The 16,620-nt window shown below is 38.8% G+C and overlaps 1 protein-coding gene across 5 annotated transcripts in view; it reads left to right on the top strand.

Moving 5' to 3' along the window:
* Dmxl2 (Dmx like 2) overlaps positions 1–16,620 on the top strand; it is a 135,781-nt gene that overhangs the window by 116,979 nt on the left and 2,182 nt on the right. For 3 of the 5 annotated variants that reach the window (XM_048417613.3, XM_048417612.3, XM_048417611.3), the window contains exons 31-43: positions 114–199; positions 971–1,172; positions 2,175–2,292; positions 5,461–5,523; positions 6,329–6,415; positions 6,496–6,617; positions 9,080–9,218; positions 9,986–10,046; positions 10,150–10,277; positions 10,789–10,866; positions 13,883–13,974; positions 14,625–14,677; positions 16,012–16,229. In XM_048417613.3, coding sequence (XP_048273570.3) covers positions 114–199; positions 971–1,172; positions 2,175–2,292; positions 5,461–5,523; positions 6,329–6,415; positions 6,496–6,617; positions 9,080–9,218; positions 9,986–10,046; positions 10,150–10,277; positions 10,789–10,866; positions 13,883–13,974; positions 14,625–14,677; positions 16,012–16,229 — 1,447 coding nt within the window. The remainder of the gene's footprint in view (positions 1–113; positions 200–970; positions 1,173–2,174; positions 2,293–5,460; positions 5,524–6,328; positions 6,416–6,495; positions 6,618–9,079; positions 9,219–9,985; positions 10,047–10,149; positions 10,278–10,788; positions 10,867–13,882; positions 13,975–14,624; positions 14,678–16,011; positions 16,230–16,620) is intronic. The other 2 variants (XM_048417615.3, XM_048417614.3) reach the window with 1 other exon arrangement.

The following is a 16,620-nucleotide window of genomic DNA, read 5'->3' as shown; positions in this document are numbered from 1 at the left end:
GTTGAAATTGGGCCCAACAGTTGATAGGAGCATCACTATTCTTTTCCTGTGATTCTGTTTCTAGGATGATAAATAGTTTGTTTATTTTGTTTTGTTTTTCTCTTCCCAAACAGCTGGGCTCTTCTACATCTGACAATGGTTAAACTGGCCCTTCACAATATAAAGAATTTCTTTCCTATTGCTGGATTGGAATTTTCTGGTGAGTTTGGAAATTGAAAGGTGTCTTAGTTAGAGTTTCTATTACTGTGAAGAGACACCATGACTACAGCAACTCTGATAAAGAAAAACATTTCATTGTAACTGGCTTACAGTTTTAGAGGTTCAGTCTATTATCATCATGAGAGAAGCATGGCAGCATGCAGGCAGACGTGGTGCTGCAGAAGGAACTGAGACTTCTACAGCTAGATCCCAGGCAGCAAAAGTGAACTGAGCTTCTGAGACCTCAAAACCCACCACCTCCTACTGACATACTTCCTCCAACAAAGCCACACCTACTCCCAATGCCACACCTCCTAATAGTGCCTCTCCCTATTCACCAAATATTCAAACACATGTGTCTGTGGGGACCATTCCTATTCAAACCACCACAAAAGTCAATGCTATTAAATATAATAAATTGCTATTAAGTTAATATTCAAAATCTGTATAGAAGAACATTTAATATTTTAAAAATATTGCATTCCCTATTTTGCAGTCTTCTATTGCAGGCTCCAGTCTGTGTTTTGAATTTGATATAAGAACTGCAGTCTGCTTAGAAGACTGAAAGAATAAGAATCCAGACCAGGAATGCTGGGCATTTTTATTTTTCTTTGCTTGTTTTAGTGCTTTCTGTTTTGTTGAAAGCCTGAAGATTAAAACTAATAATAGTCTTACAAGATTGATGTGTTCAGATCTGTTTATTTTCAGAAGTCTTGACTCTAAGAGTTCAGATTTTGCAGATGTTTAGTGACCTGATTTTCTTATCTTCTAGAGCTCCCTGTGACATCACCATTAGGAATTGCTGTCATTAAAAACTTAGAGAACTGGGAACAGATTCTGCAGGAGAAAATGGATCACTTTGAAGGTCCACCCCCTAACTATGTCAACACATACCCAGCTGACCTCTCAGTGGGAGCTGGGCCAGCTATTCTTCGAAATAAAGCAATGCTGGAGCCTGAGAATACTCCATTCAAGTAAGAAATTTCTTAGAATCCTGATGATAGTATAGCTTGGTTTAACTCTTCTAAGAAACAATTTGACAGAGTATGTCAGTCGCCTTCAGAATAGTTTTTACAATGAAACTGCAGCCAGGGTTCAGCAGTGTTCTATAGCTGCATTACTTTTGTTTTTGATTTGTTTTTTGTTTGTTTTAGACAGAATTTCTCTGTGTAACAGCATAGACTCTTCTGGAACTCACTTTGTAGACCAGACTAGCCTCAAACTCACAGAGATCTGCTTGCCTCTGTCTCCCAAGTGCTGGAATTTAAGGCTTGTGCCACTATTCCTGGCAATATGTTACTTTTGTTGTTGGGGAAAAAAGTCATTTACTATCTGTTGTGTTTCTTACTCTTGAGGGAGATTTGATAATAATCTACATTTCGATCAGTGTTACCGACTTTTTGTGAATAATTAATTAAAGGCAAAACAAAGGTTTTAATGTTATTTTGATGCTCTACCTACCTACCTCAACCCTTTTGGTGAGCAGCATGCATTCAAAAAATTATTTTTGACTTATACATAAAAATATAAAATTATATTTTCATAGGTTTATATGTGATATATTAACATATATACACAATATGTAATATTTAAATTGGATTAAATTTATGTGTCTGTATGCTTTGTTTTGAAGGAATCAACCATGTTTAGGAATAGTATTCACAAGATGATATACTTAAACAATTGGAAATACTATCTGTTTCTTTATATTCATCTGTGTGCTTTTACTATCTGGAAAGCCTAGAATATAATTAAAAAACCAAAACCAATGAGCAGTGAGTCACTTGATACTTATCTCCCCTAGTTCATTCAGTGCCACTGAAAAATTGATTACTGGGTCAAGCGATTATATTCAGGAAAATCTAAAATTAAGAGAGAAATAAATCTTTGAACATACTTGGAGGATTTGAAGCAAATGTCTGCAAAAGCTGTTTTCTGTGAGCTGACTGGTTGTCAACCATTTGTCCATTTGATAGATCTCGGGATGCGTCTGCACTGCCAGTCAAGCGACTCTGGCATTTCCTTGTCAAACAGGAAGTTCTTCAGGAGACGTTTATTAGATACATTTTCACAAAGAAGAGAAAGCAAAGTGAGGTATTCCGAGATTAATTTTTTTCTGTTGTAGTTTTTCTCTAGTCTCTCTCTCTCTTTTTAACGTATCTGATTTTTAGTATTTGACTTATTTTGAAAATGTATTTTCAGATGGGTTGTTCTCTGTTATTTTTAAACATTCTGAGGAGTAGCCAAAGCTTATCAAGCTTCAGTGAGCTTTTATAAAACTTAGCATTTCCATCTCATAGCCATTAAACAGTGCAAGTTCCACGATAGAGCACGAATTCAAATACAATTGGTAATTCCTTTAAATAAATGCTGTTGGACTGTCACATAGAATAGCTTTACAGTAAATGGTTTCCAGAGCCTAACATAAATGGCTGAACTTTATGATATGATCTTTTAAATATGTAATTTAAAACAAAACATAGCCTTTTAAGCATGTTATTTACTTTTAATTTACAAAAAACAGGTTTTCAAGGTCAGCCTGGTCTACAAAGTGAGTTCCAGGACAGGCTCCAAAGCTGTCAGAGAAGCCCTGTCTTGAAAAAGCAACTAAAACAAGCAAACAAAAAATCAAAATAAACAAATTTTTCCTTCTTTTTCTTTTTTTAATTGAAGAGGGCTTCTGATCCCTGGAACTAGAGTTAAGGTGATGAGCTTTTTTGATAACTAAGACTCTAATGGAATTGACATTGCTGGTACAGTATTTGTTAGGGAGCACACAGAGGTATACTGTTTGCCTCTGTGGTGATTGATGCTCTCTCCTTGTTCCAGTGTGGAACCTAAGAAATGACTAAAATGAAAGGTGCTTACTCAGTTATGAGGTTGTTATTCACAAAAGCCAAATATTTGAAGAAATGTATTTTCTGAATGTTTAGTTCTTTAAACCATTAAACATAACAGTTTATAAAAACTGGTAAGGTTTGTAGCTTTCTTGGTAAGGTTTGTAGCACACAGATCCTTGAGTCCTGTGGGAAACAGTTATGTTCAGGCTTCTTGCATCCTTACAACTTAGAACCTCTCTCTGCCCTCAGTCTCCTTTCCATCATGTCCTGCAGGCTCTGGTTTTGGAGTCAGTAGGCCAAGCTGTGAGGTCCATCAGAAGGTCCCTATGAACACTACAGGGAAGCAGAGATAAACTTGCTGTAGGAGTATATTGTAGGTTTTAGGGAAGAACTGGAATGAGAGGGTTTTCAACAGTCTCCCCTTTGACTTCTGCACATTGAATGAAGTGACTGTCTTGTCTAGTGCAGTGTAATCGCTGTGTCTCTGCCACCCTACAGAATAGTCACCAGTCACCTATGGCTGAGAATTGAAGTGTGGCCCATGTAACTAAATGTCCAATGTTTGAGTAGCCATGTGGTTAGTGGCTACTGTATCAAAAAGTACAGATCTGGGGGCTGGAGAGATGGCTCAGAGGTTAAGAGCACTGACTGCTTTTCCGGAGGTCCTGAGTTCAATTCCCAGCAACCACATGGTTGGTGGCTCACAACCATCTGTAATGAGATCTGGTGCCCTCCTCTGGCCTGCAGGCATACAAGGAAGTTGAACACTGTGTACATAATAAATAAATCTTAAAAAAAAAAGTACAGATCTGTTGAAAATGTGTTTTCTTTAAGAAAAGAATTTTGGAAAATATTTAAGTCTTTTAAGATTAAAAACTGATCACTATTCCCAGAAATAAAATCTCCAACAGGTGTGCTTTATCTTTGTAGGTTTGGGGGTAGGATTTTGGTGATCAACAAATTTGATAAATTGATTAGTAAAATCCTTTAAAAAAAAAAAAAAAGAAACCTTTGTGGGGTAGGCAAGAGGGAGGGGAGAGGGAAAGTAAACATGTTCAACAGTTAAGAACACTTACTACTTTTTCAAAGGACCTGAGTTCTATTCTTAGCTCCAAGTCTGGAAGCTCACAACTGCTTCTACCTCCAGCTCAAGGGGACATGACACTGTCTCTGGCCTCTGTGGTCACCCACACACATGTGGTATATACATACTATAAAACACGTACATACATACATACATACATGCATGCATGCATGCATACATACAAATAAAAATTTTAAAAACAAAAACTGACATGTTGACTAATTCTAAAACATTTGAAATTTTTGGCATAAGAAGGTAGCTTTATTCATCAAATCAGTTAAAGAAAAAGTATTTCACAAATCAAGCTTTTGTCAAATTAATAAATATATCAGACTAGGTAGTTGACTTAGCAAGCTGATATTTTCAGTTGTTGACTTTCACTGAGTTAGCCCCTTTCAGGAGGGTCAGAGAATCTGAATAGACTGTTAGGCTGAAATTGTCTCATCAGGTCCACTGAGGAGAAGTTTCAGGCTCTGATCGTGTCTTCTGGGGTTCCTGCAGTAGAGGAATATTTCCAGTTGTACCTCCCTTAGGACTTGTCAATCAGGGCTCAAGCAAGTACACTTTTTTCCCTGTACCTTGTTCTCTCAAACATTTATTTACAAGGAGAGTAATCTTCTGGTTATGTGATTACTCAGATTTGTAAAAATGAAACAGTGAAAACAAAGGTGCTTTTCTAACAGTGTGAAGCCATGGGTTCAGTCTTTAGAACCTTCAAAATATAAAAATAAATGGAGGGGGCAGCAGCTAATGACAAAACTGGGAAGATGGCTCAGGCAATAAATTGCTTTCCGTGCAAGTATAAGGACACAGGTTAGGTTTTCCAGCACCCATATAGAAGTCCAAGTGTGGTAGCACATCTGTACTCCCAGAACTGGAGAGGCAGAAACAGGTGGATCCAGGAAGTTTGTTGGCTGGTAATTGATGAGCTCCAGATTCAGTGAGAGGCCCTGTTTCAAAAAATAAGGTGGAGAAGGCCTGAGGAAGACACTGCGTATTGAATTCTGGCCTCCCTGTGACCTCATGCACATATATCAGGATATACATGTAGATAACACAAAATTAAAAGAAGTAAGTCTTATTTTTAGATATTATAGTTTGGAGAATTTTGTTATATAAATTGTATACAAATAATAAATTTTTATTTTGAAATACTTTTTAGGTTTTCATGTGTATATGATAGAATAGCTTTAGTTATGTTGTTTTACTTTGTCTATCTGATACTTTGTTTTAGCCAATTTAATTTTATTATAACTATTGTAGCTTGAAATTTTTCATTCTCTTTATGGTTTGTTTTATGCATGTGTTTTGTGTTTGTGGCGGTGTGGTGTTCTGTAGTCTGTAGAAGAACATGTGGAGCAGGTCAAACACAACTCCGTAGCAGAAGATTGCCATATCAAGGTAGTCTCCCGTGCGCTCGCTGTCTGCCGCTCACTTCTCCAGGTTCTCGGAGCTAACCCTAATCTCTGTGCTAACCATGGCTGCCCAGCTGAGGAAGAGAACTTGCTGTTCATCCCTCCCTGAGCGGAGGACAGGAAACACCCTGTGCCTAGCTCTGCTCTGTTCAGCCGTAGATTCTTCTTTCTTATTCTCATCTCCACTCTGTCACATGTTTGAGTCTGTTTTTAAACCCAGTGGTCTTTCTTGACTCTCCTGCTCCACTTCCCCTTTGTCTCTGGTTCTCCGGATGCCTCCCTGTCTCTTCTGACAAGTCTTCATTCTTTTTCCCTCATCTTCCTAGGTTCTCTCTGTTTCATTTCGCAGCCCTTCATGTGTCTCTCCTTTGACTTTCTATGACTCTGTCCTTCACCTATGCTCCTCTACTCACTCTCTCTCTCTCTCTCTCTCTCTCTCTCTCTCTCTCTCTCTCTCTCTCTCACACACACACACACACACACATACTTTTTACAGAATATTTGTGCATTTTTGAAAGAACTAAAATATATAAATTTAGTTCACAAAATTGTGAAAAAATTTGGCCATCTTTTGTAATCATTACTGTGCATTCACAGTGGGACTACATAATTGGGGTGTTTGATTACAGAGCATGAGTGTAGATTTCCCAAACTAATTCCCAGCGCACTAATGCTCCCCCACTCTCTTCCTGCTGCTGCTACATTTTCTTCTTACCAAGCTGTAATCCTGTGGGATTTCATGTCTGTGTAGAGTCACACAGCAACAACTAAACCTCAGCAATGTTTTGTAGGTCGAAGCTGATCTGGGCTATCCAGGAGGGAAGGCAAAAGTCATTCATAAGGAATCTGACATGATCATGGCATTTTCTATTAATAAGGTAAACATTGTAGCCATTATAAACAATGTGGTGACTTTTGGTGAAATTGCCCAAATCATTGTTCTCTCTTTGCTTTTTAGGCAAATTGTAATGAAATTGTTTTGGCTTCAACACATGATGTTCAGGAACTTGATGTCACTTCTCTGCTGGCCTGTCAATCATATATATGGATTGGAGAAGAATATGATAGAGAATCTAAAAGGTGTGTCTCATGGTTGATTATAAATACCATTGTCTTTAGCCAGTGCCTGCTAAATTGTTGGGAAGAGAAAGATGTTAACTCTCTTTAGTTGTGCAAGAAACAAACCTAATAGTTTTAGTTGACAATAGAAGTTCTTTACTTATATTAAAATTTATAAACTACTCATAGCTTTCTCATTAAACATTTTATAGTATTTAAACCAGAATAGGTTTAAAACTGCCACTTTGATGTTTAACCCCAAGGCAATGTCAGGAGTTGCATAGTAGTTGGTAAATTTAACCCATCTGGGTAATTAAGGGAGAAAATAGAATGTGTAAATTTATAGACAAATTGATGAGTTGGTCTCATTAATTCTACAGTGTTACAGATAAAAATGTCATCAATTTTAGTTGTCATCCAAAGAGTTCTGCAAAAAAAAAAAAAAAGAGTTTTGCGGCACTTTTTTTTTTTATTTTAGGCTTTTCCTAGATGTTTGTCTTTTGTGTTGCTTTTCTCCAGTCAGGAATTTTATGTCCTAGGATGGTACCCTAGGGACTGCTTTCCATGTACATCCTTTTGTGAGTTTATAATCAGGCTTTCATCACAGTTTAGAGTGATAGAACCATTTAATATAGTATATTGTGCCATCAACAACTTCCGTTCATATTTTTATATAATGAAATTAATATTTTAATATTTTTTTCTTTTTGTGTTTGGATTTTTGAGACAGGGTCTCAGTTGCCCTGGCTACCCTACAGCTTACCATGTTGGTGAGCATGACCTTGAACTCCTGGTCTCTACCTTTTACTTTCCAAGTAGTGGGACCACAGGCCTGAAGAAAAACTTTAAGAATCTTTAAAATTATATTTCTTATTTCCTTAAAAATATAATTTGGGGTTAGGGCTATAGCTTGGAGCCTGTTTAGCATTCAAGAATCTTGAGTTCATTTGCACCTGGGGTAGGAGGGCAGGGATAGTTGGACGTGGTGGTTTGTATCTGACACTTGGGAGAGTCAGGTACAAAAGAATCTAAAGTTCAAGGCCAGTCTAGGCTACAAAGCAAGACCTTGACTTAAAACAAACAAACAAAGGATGGAAAGAGCTTTGTTGGTAAAGAGTTTGCTGCATAATCATGAAGACCTGAATCTGGATCTCCAGGACCCATCTACAATCTGAGTAGCATGTATCTGAAATACCAGCATCGGCAAAACATTGAGAGGTAGGTTCCAGCAGCTCATTGGCCATCCAGCCTAGCAGAAACAGGAAGCTCCAGTTTAGTGAGAGACCCTGTCTCAAAAGAATATGGTGGAGAGCAGTGGAGGAAGGCACCTGACTTCAACCTTTCACTTCCAAGGGCCCATGCAGCTGAAAACACATTCCACACATACAAAAAAACAAAACCCAAGCAAATAAATGGAAATGAAATAATTTGATATATGGGTTACCTGTATGGAAGAGATCACTTAATATTTATGTTTACTAAAGTAAAATTGATGCTAAATACTTTTTTAAAAGTTTTATTTAATTATGGTATTCTCATCCGTATACATATATATTGATGGAATTACTACTGGCCTCTTTGTCTTTATCTACCCCCAGCTGATACTCTTTCATTTTCTCAGCTAGCTTCCCTTCTCTTTTTGTGTCTTTTGTGGGTGTGTTTGTGACCCCATGAATTTCATTATGGTTGTTTATAGGACCATAGGCACTTCACCAGTGCTATTCCCTTAACGAAGTGTCTCCCTACCCACCAACCATTGACTGTGCATGTAAATCCTCACAGGATTAAAATACTTGTTCTAATTTTGTAGCAATAAAGCTGCTCACACAGATAATATATTAGACTGATTTTAAATTTTGTTTGAAGGGTAAATTCTAGTGTTAATATTGACTAGATTAAGATTTGTGCCTCAGTTATTTGTTTGCTTGTTTTTCTTTGGTTTTTTTTTTTTTTTTTTTGAGACAGAGTTTCTCTGTATTGCCTTGACTGTCCTGAAGCTTGCTCTGTAGATCAGGCTGGCCTCAAACTCACAGAAATTCACATGCCTCTGCATCTCGAGTGCTGGGATTAAAGTTGTATGCCACCATTGCCCAACTCTGTGTCTAAGTTTTTAATTAATGAATATTCTGTTTTTTAAATAATAATTTAACTGCAAAAGAAAATTATTTGAAAAAAAAAAAAAGAAGTGCTGGGCAATGGTGGCACACTCTTAAGTTTGAGGCCAGTCTGGTTGGTCTACAAACCAAGTTCCAGGATAGCCAGAGCTGTCACACAGAGAAACCCTGTCTTTAAAAAAAAAAAAAAAAAAAAAAAGAAAAGAAAGAGGAGGAGGAGGAGGGAAAAATATAAAAAGAAAAACCCTTACTAAAAATCTGTATCCTCAAGAAAAAAAAACATTAAAAAAGAATCTTATATGATTGTGTAAAATCTCTATAGTTTGATTTGTGTTGAGAGAGAAAAACTTTTGCAACTGTTTTTCACAGTTCAGATGATATTGATTACCGTGGTTCCACCACAACCCTGTATCAGCCTGGTGCAGCCGCCCATTCTACAAGCCAGGTGCACCCACCTCCATCTCTGCCATGGCTAGGCAGTGGGCAGACCAGCACTGGAGCTACCGTGGTATGTCTTATTTCTAGGCATATGTGGTGCCTGGGTACGGGTTCCTTAAGAAGTACATTGGAGTTACTTGACATAGAAATGGTCCTAAAGATGAGAGTAACTGATTTACTTTGAGTTTCCCCAGTGTATGATTTTTTTTCCACACATCAACTACAGGTCAGAATGGATGTTATTATCCCCCAGTATCATTTTACAGATGAGCAAACTGAGACACAGAATAGTAAAGCAAAGTCAAAGAGGAGTTCATGTCTATTTATGTTTGAAAATTGCCTCAGATTACTGAAGGTTAATTCTTCTTGGTCAGTAGTGAAGGAGCCCTATTCTTTCATGTTCTGCTCTGAAGGATATGGATACCAGCTGTGGTCAGTGGTTCATGCTTGTAGTCCTCACATTCGGGAGGCTGAGGTGGAAAGATTGCAAATTTGAGGCTAGCCTGGGTTACATAGCCAGATCCTACAGGAGGGAAGGAGAGAGGGAGGGAGGGAGGGAGGGAGGGAGGGAGGGAGGGAGGGAGGGAGGGAGGAGAATAAAAACAACCTGATGGTTTTCAGGGAGGGGGCAGTTGGGCGAGAGTCCCTTTGTCACTAGAGGAAGCAGATTGTAATGTCTACACAGGGCAGGGCTATACAGTGAGTGACAGCTTCTGTGTACACAGATGTGTGTTAGATGTTCAGAGTCCTCTGCAGGGCTTATCTCAGTCTCTCATGGGAATTCCTCTGACGCTTGTCCTTCCTCGTTCCTTAAACCCATCTTTTCTCCTCTTAAAGCTCATGAAAAGGAACCTCCATAATGTGAAGAGAATGACTTCACACCCTGTCCACCAGTACTGTAAGTATCTTGTCATCGGAGGGTTTTAAGTTTCTTTTCTCGTTTTGAAGAAAGGAATTATTGAAAAACTTCAGTTTCTTATCCGCCCCCCTTCTGTGTTTAGATCTCACAGGTGCCCAGGATGGCAGTGTACGTATGTTTGAGTGGACACGACCTCAGCAACTTGTCTGTTTCCGTCAAGCTGGCAATGCAAGAGTTACTAGATTGTATTTTAACTCACAAGGCAACAAGGTTTGTTCCTGGGAGTTAGTGCTGAATACATCTAAAAATAACTGAATACTAAGGATAAAATTTAATCAATATTAAAGCTGTATCAAAAATTTTTTAAGGATCCTGGGGTTAACTGAGCAGTCAGTGTATTAGATTCTGTTTATATGACCATTTTTCCTACAATAGAAATACAAATCCACAAATTAGTCATTCATTTCAGCATGGTGTGAAAGAAAACTACTTCTGCCCCCAGTGCCGTTGACATCACCCAGCTTGCTGGAGTCCTAGGGACACCCAGTTTCTTCCTCCCTCTGTTGTGGATGTTTAGGGAAAGGCAGTGAAATAGGGTGTGGAGCTCACTTAGAAGGTGACCAGGAAGGCGGGGTACTCAGACTTTGTGTGAAGCACAGTGGGCATGGCTGTAGGAGAAGGTTTGTGAAGTGGGATCTGAGCAAGTCTCCTGTCTAGAGGTGGTCTTACCTTTGGCAGGAATTCTGAGGGTCTGTGTTTGATATTCATGCCGTTCTTACAGTGTGGTGTTGCAGACGGAGAGGGTTTTCTGAGTATCTGGCAAGTTAATCAAACTGCATCAAATCCTAAGCCTTACATGGTAAGTGCCCTCACATTTCCAGAGTACATGTAGAGAACATGGTGTTGGTGATGTGTGTCTGCCTTAACGGTGTGTCTCAGTAGTGGCTCTGTGGGAAATGACAGTTCTGCCCAGCACGAGCCATCAGTCTTACCTCAATTTGGATAGAAATTTCCAAACAACAGCAAACTACTTTTGCTTTTTACCTTAATGGGCAACCTTAAAGGATCTTTCCTGTATGTGGTTCAGGTTGGAATACCTTTATAATGAAACTTTTGTCCTTATTGGAAACAATTCTTTTTTAAAAAAAATAATGTTTTTATTCATGACAACTAAACTTTTTTGTGGAATTTTATTATGTACATAATTAAGATTCAGACAGGTTCTGAGCATGAACTTTCTTTAGAATTTTTCCTTCTAACCAGATTGAACTCTAGCCCTAGAAGGTTATGTCGCACATGTAAAACACCTGATGACATAGAGTGGTGTGGCCTAGGAGGGAAGAGGATACTGTCCTGAGTGGGATCTAAGCTTTTTTCTGTTAGATAAACTCATTTTGTTCTTACGTGTTTTGCCTGCATGTGTCTGTGCTCCTCCAGAGGACAGAAGAGGGCATGAGGTCCCTTGGAGCTGAAGATAGAGACGACTGTGAGGCACCACATGAATGTTTGGAAGAGCTAGGCAGGCTTCTGTCCCTGAGATCTCTAGCTCTGAACCCTCTGCAGCCCCGGGTGGGACCTTTGGCATTACATAAATAAATAGAGACTTAGACAGCTTGGAACCTTCTGGGTCCTTTCTAGAGTATATAGATTTTTTTTAAAAAAAAACATTTTTATTAAAACATCTTTTTCATGCAATATATTTTGGTCATGTTTTTCCCCTTGCCAACTCCTTCAATATATGTAAGAGATAAGAATATCCCTTTTGATTAGTGCACTGCAGACTGCCATAATGTCTTCTAAGAAATGCAGGTAATCTTGAGTGTATGTTTTGCCTTCAGTCTGATGAGCTCATGCAGAATAATGTCCTGTTTATTTTTAAATACCTGGCATCCTCCATCTGGGCTCTCTCTTTGAAATTTCTCTACTCATCATCTGATATAGCAAGAAAGGAATACTTGGCTTAGTAGACAGTGTCCCACATTGCAGGGACTTCTTAGTAATCTTTTAGGGCAGGTTTAGACTTGTAGACTTTGTGAAGGGCTACTTTTAAATGTGCATTTGTGATTGGCAAAGTTGGGTGAACACAAGGAACACAGAGATTTCAAAGGTGAATGTTTGTATTTAGACTGCACCACTGCCTAAGTTAGATGGACAAGTTAGAGTTTGCCTCTTCAGCTTATTATTCACTGTGATTTATACTAGTATTTTTGAGTTTATCAAGTTATTCAAGGTTGTTATTACTAAAATTGTTTGAGCTATTAATCTAATCAGCTGTCTTTGGTAAGTTCATATATTTAGTTTAGGGTGGGGTCTTGCTGCAGCCCAGGCTGACTTTCAAATCTTAGGCTCAAATGATCCTCCTGCCTCAAATTTCCAGTCTGTAGCACTTCAGCTGATGCTACAGACATCCATCATTGTGTCTGTTAGTTCACATACTGTAGTGCCCAGTTCTTTTCTTATAATTCAAAAAATATAATTTGTTTTTTGAGACAGGGTTTTTCTGTATAGCCATTGACTGGCTTGGAACTTGCTCTGTTGATAGCCTGGCCTCAAACTCAGAGATCTGTCTGATTCTGCCTCCTGAGTGCTAGGATTAAAAGTGTACAGAAGCTACCATGCCTGATTAGAGATTATAACTTTTAATTCAGCATACCTATCAACTCTTTCTAATTTTTAAATTATTGGATATTACCAAAGTAATTTGCAAATAGACTGAGTATGATAAACTACTTTATTAAGAGTTTAGAAGTTGCCAGGTGTGGTAGCTCACGCCTTTAATCCCAACACTCAGAAGACAGAGGCAGGTGAACTCAGAGTTTCTCTGTGTAGCTGTGGTCTACAAAGCAAGTTCCAGGACAGCCAGAGCTACACAGAAAAACTCTGTCTTGAAAACCCAAAAAAAGAAAAGAGCTTAGAAGTTTTAGAGACTTACTTAGGTTTATTTTTAATTTTTCTGAATTCTCAAATAGTTTAACACTTTCTAATATGAAATATTATATATATATATATATATATGTATATATATATATATATATATATATAAAATTTGGTTTTTCGAGACAGGGTTTCCCTGTGTAACAGTCCTAGCTATCCTGGAACTAGTTCTTGTAGACCAGGCTGGCCTCAAACTCACAGGAATTCACCTGCCTCTACCTCCCAAGTGCTGGGATTAAAGACGTGCGCCACCACCACCCAGCCGAAAGATAATTTTAAACTATATTTACTGTCTTGTTATTTGACCTGCGAATTAGGAGCATGATTACAAACATAATGCTTCCTCCAGTAGAAAAAAAATATTAGTAAGGTCAAATTATTACAACTTCTAATACTTCATAGACTCAAAACATAAATACTACCCTTAAAAATGGAAGAATTAGAAATGGGAGAGGCAGTCACCCCTAATTCATACTGACTTAATCAGTGTGCACACTAAACATTCTTCAGAGTGCTGTGCCTTGTCTTAAAAAGAAGGGAAAGTTGGCAATGTGGGCTCTAGGTGCCATGTGGCCTGCAGGTTCACACAGGAAACACACAGTGTGTGTCTCCATTCTGAGAAAGAGAGTTAGGCTGTTTAGTATGGAGGAGGCTGACATTCAGGCCACCTTGCAGTGTGGACCCGCCTCACTCTTCCCTATCCAGACTGAGTTTGGGTTGGGTGTGGTGGTACAGCACTTGGGAACCTGAGGATCATGAGTTTGAAGCAGCCTGAGATATGTATCACGGTCCTGTATCAAAATCAACAAAAATGAAAAGTAAAATTTAAAAATACATATTCTCACTCATGAGTCTATTATGTTATAGGTGGAATGGTATTTGTATTATTTCAGTTGCTACTGGATTTTTAGATAACATTGGTTATGTTTTGTTCTCTGTAGAGTTGGCAGTGTCACAGTAAGGCCACAAGTGACTTTGCTTTTATCACCTCTTCAAGTCTAGTTGCAACATCTGGACAGTCCAATGACAATAGGTAGGTTGGCAGAAACAAAGGAATGAAAAAACTTTAGATACAAAATTATCTTTCCTAGAAAGTAATAATTTCTTTTAATAGGAATTTTTTAATTCAAGGATCTTTTAAAAAATGTTTTACAATTCTTACAATGGTTTTACTTACCAGAAAGAAACCAAAACAAAAATTTCTCCTAATATAGTCTATAGTAACATCTGTCATTTTTATACCGCAGTGATTTAGTCTTTAAAAAGCTATCATTATAAAGCACTCATTGGTTCTTCTCGAGCACTAACAAGTATTTGGCATGCTATCGTCATTGTTCTTTGCATTTCCCCTCACACTGTTTTCATTAGCTGTATGCTATGAACAGCACCTGTTCCCTTGAAGTGATTATTTCCCCAGGATATAGAAGTACCCTTTACCGAGGAAGTCATTTCCCAGTTTCTGCAGAAGGGTAGTAGAAAGAGAGGGGTTGGGGTGCAATGACAGGGACCTTGTGAAGCAGATTGACACTAGTTTGGGAAGGGATAAGCTCTTAGAAGAGATAAACCACCTCCACTATAGGTGGAAATCTCAAATAAGTACAAATACTTTTCTTGACAAAATTTGTCCTTATTGATGGTTTTAGAATAATTTTTTTCTGATGTACTTTGTTATTTCTTTAAAAGAAATGTATGCCTCTGGGACACACTAATATCACCTGGAAACAGCCTCATTCACGGTGAGTTAAGGTGTGATTTTTGACACTTTCTGAAGAAATGCTCTCCAGGTCTGATCTGACTTCATGAACCCAGTGTGTGCTCATAGGCTGATATAGAGGACTGTGTGTAGAGATAAGGGGTTATTTTGGCTAACAGATTCAGCTCCTGCTTGTTTGTCCTGTGAGTCTGTGGCAGAGAAGGACTTCATGGAGGGAACATGAGGTAGAGGAAGTTGCTCTCTTCGTGACTGCCCAGAAGCAGAAGGGAGAATTGGGATCCCCTTTAAGGAAATAACTCTCCAAATCTCCCTTCCTTTCATGAGACCCTCATCTCCTAAAAGCCCTGCTACTATCTAGTTGTGCCATAAACCAGAAACACATGGAGACACTTATCAGACTGTAGGACAAGGACAGCTCCTTGGTTGTGACCAGGAGTATTCAGGTGCATGAGGTTGAGTGTTCTTAGCCACAGGGATCTTTGGATGCGGACAGCATTATGTGGGGTGAATGCTGCTGGGTAGCGATGAGGTGAGGGGGTGTGCCGCTGAGGAGCCTGGGCTCCACCTCCGCTTCTACAGCTGTGAGAAACACTTGAGATTCACATGCGTGCAGCACACATTAATGAGGGCTAGTGTGCTGTTCCCATATTTGATGCTTCTCCATGCTTTGTATAAGGCACAGGATTTAGGACTTTTTTTTCTGTTCGTGTTTCATGTTGACATGATGGGTAGAAATTGTTTTCTAGCCTTCTTAGCATTTTAATTAAAGGGTTTGGGGAACTTCTGGACTTAAAAGATTGATGTATTTTAGTGTTTCTGTTTGTCCCATTGTGGCTGTGCAGAATATCTGACAAACAACTAAAGGAAGAAGAGTTTGTTGTGGTTAAGGGCTCCAGAGGCTTCTTCACAGTCTGCTGGCCCCATGTGTCCTGTGCTGTGAGACAAGATCACGGCAGAGAACATGTGATGATGCCGACCTCATCGTACCTCGGGTAGACAGGAAGCAGAGCAAAAGAAAAGGCCATAGCAGACTATGGTCCAAAGGTTCTGCTATATTTGCCACGTCTCACAGTTTCCCAGAAATGCCATCAAATTATGTATCTTTCCATGTACAATCAAGAGCTGAAGCCAGAGCCCTCATGGTTGTCATCTCTTAGTGATTAGATTCCTTCCCAAGTATTCCGGGACAAATCCTCAACACATGAACCTTTTGGGAGACACTTTCTAAATAAATCAGAACACTTGAATTGAAAAAAGTGCACTGTTAGCTTCTGTGTTTTTAAATGTGAGTTTAAACATCAGAACCAAAAGCTAGAAGTTGTTTTGGGAAAGTTTCCTGATGCTTTCTCTTTTCAGGTTTCACATGTCATGACCATGGTGCCACAGTACTCCAGTATGCCCCCAAACAACAGCTCCTGATCTCTGGGGGCAGGAAAGGGTACATCTGCATTTTTGACATCAGACAGAGACAGCTGATGCACACCTTCCAGGCACATGACTCGGCTATTAAGGCTTTGGCTTTGGACCCTTGTGAGGAATACTTTACTACAGGTTCTGCTGAAGGCAATATAAAAGTAAGTAAACCCAGGAGATGGGAATGTATTAGGTGTTAGTCCTGTTCTGTTGTCGAGACTGCTAGCAAAGAGGAAATCCAGCCCTTGTACTCTGAAACGGAGGCCTTGTAAAGCCTTGTGGAGTACTGCATGCCCTTGACATGCCCCCCGACCCAGCCCTTATTTACTTCTTTTTTATTTTTTTTCTATTTATTTCTGTATGACTCTAAACCATTCTTCTTTGGAAATCCAGCTAATAATCAAATTCACTGGACTCTCATGTTATTAGTCCTCTGAATCTGGAATGGGCTGGAGTGCGACCCAGTAGTAGAATACTTGCTTACATCACACAATATTAACAAAAAAGACTTTGTTTTGAGTGGAATGCTTGAGGTTTTGTTTTGTTTTTTTG

This window comes from Myodes glareolus, chromosome 4 (assembly GCF_982192425.1).
Source record: "Myodes glareolus chromosome 4, mMyoGla1.1, whole genome shotgun sequence".
Taxonomy (NCBI): Eukaryota; Metazoa; Chordata; class Mammalia; order Rodentia; family Cricetidae; genus Myodes; species Myodes glareolus.
This window is presented reverse-complemented; position numbering and strand designations above follow the sequence as displayed.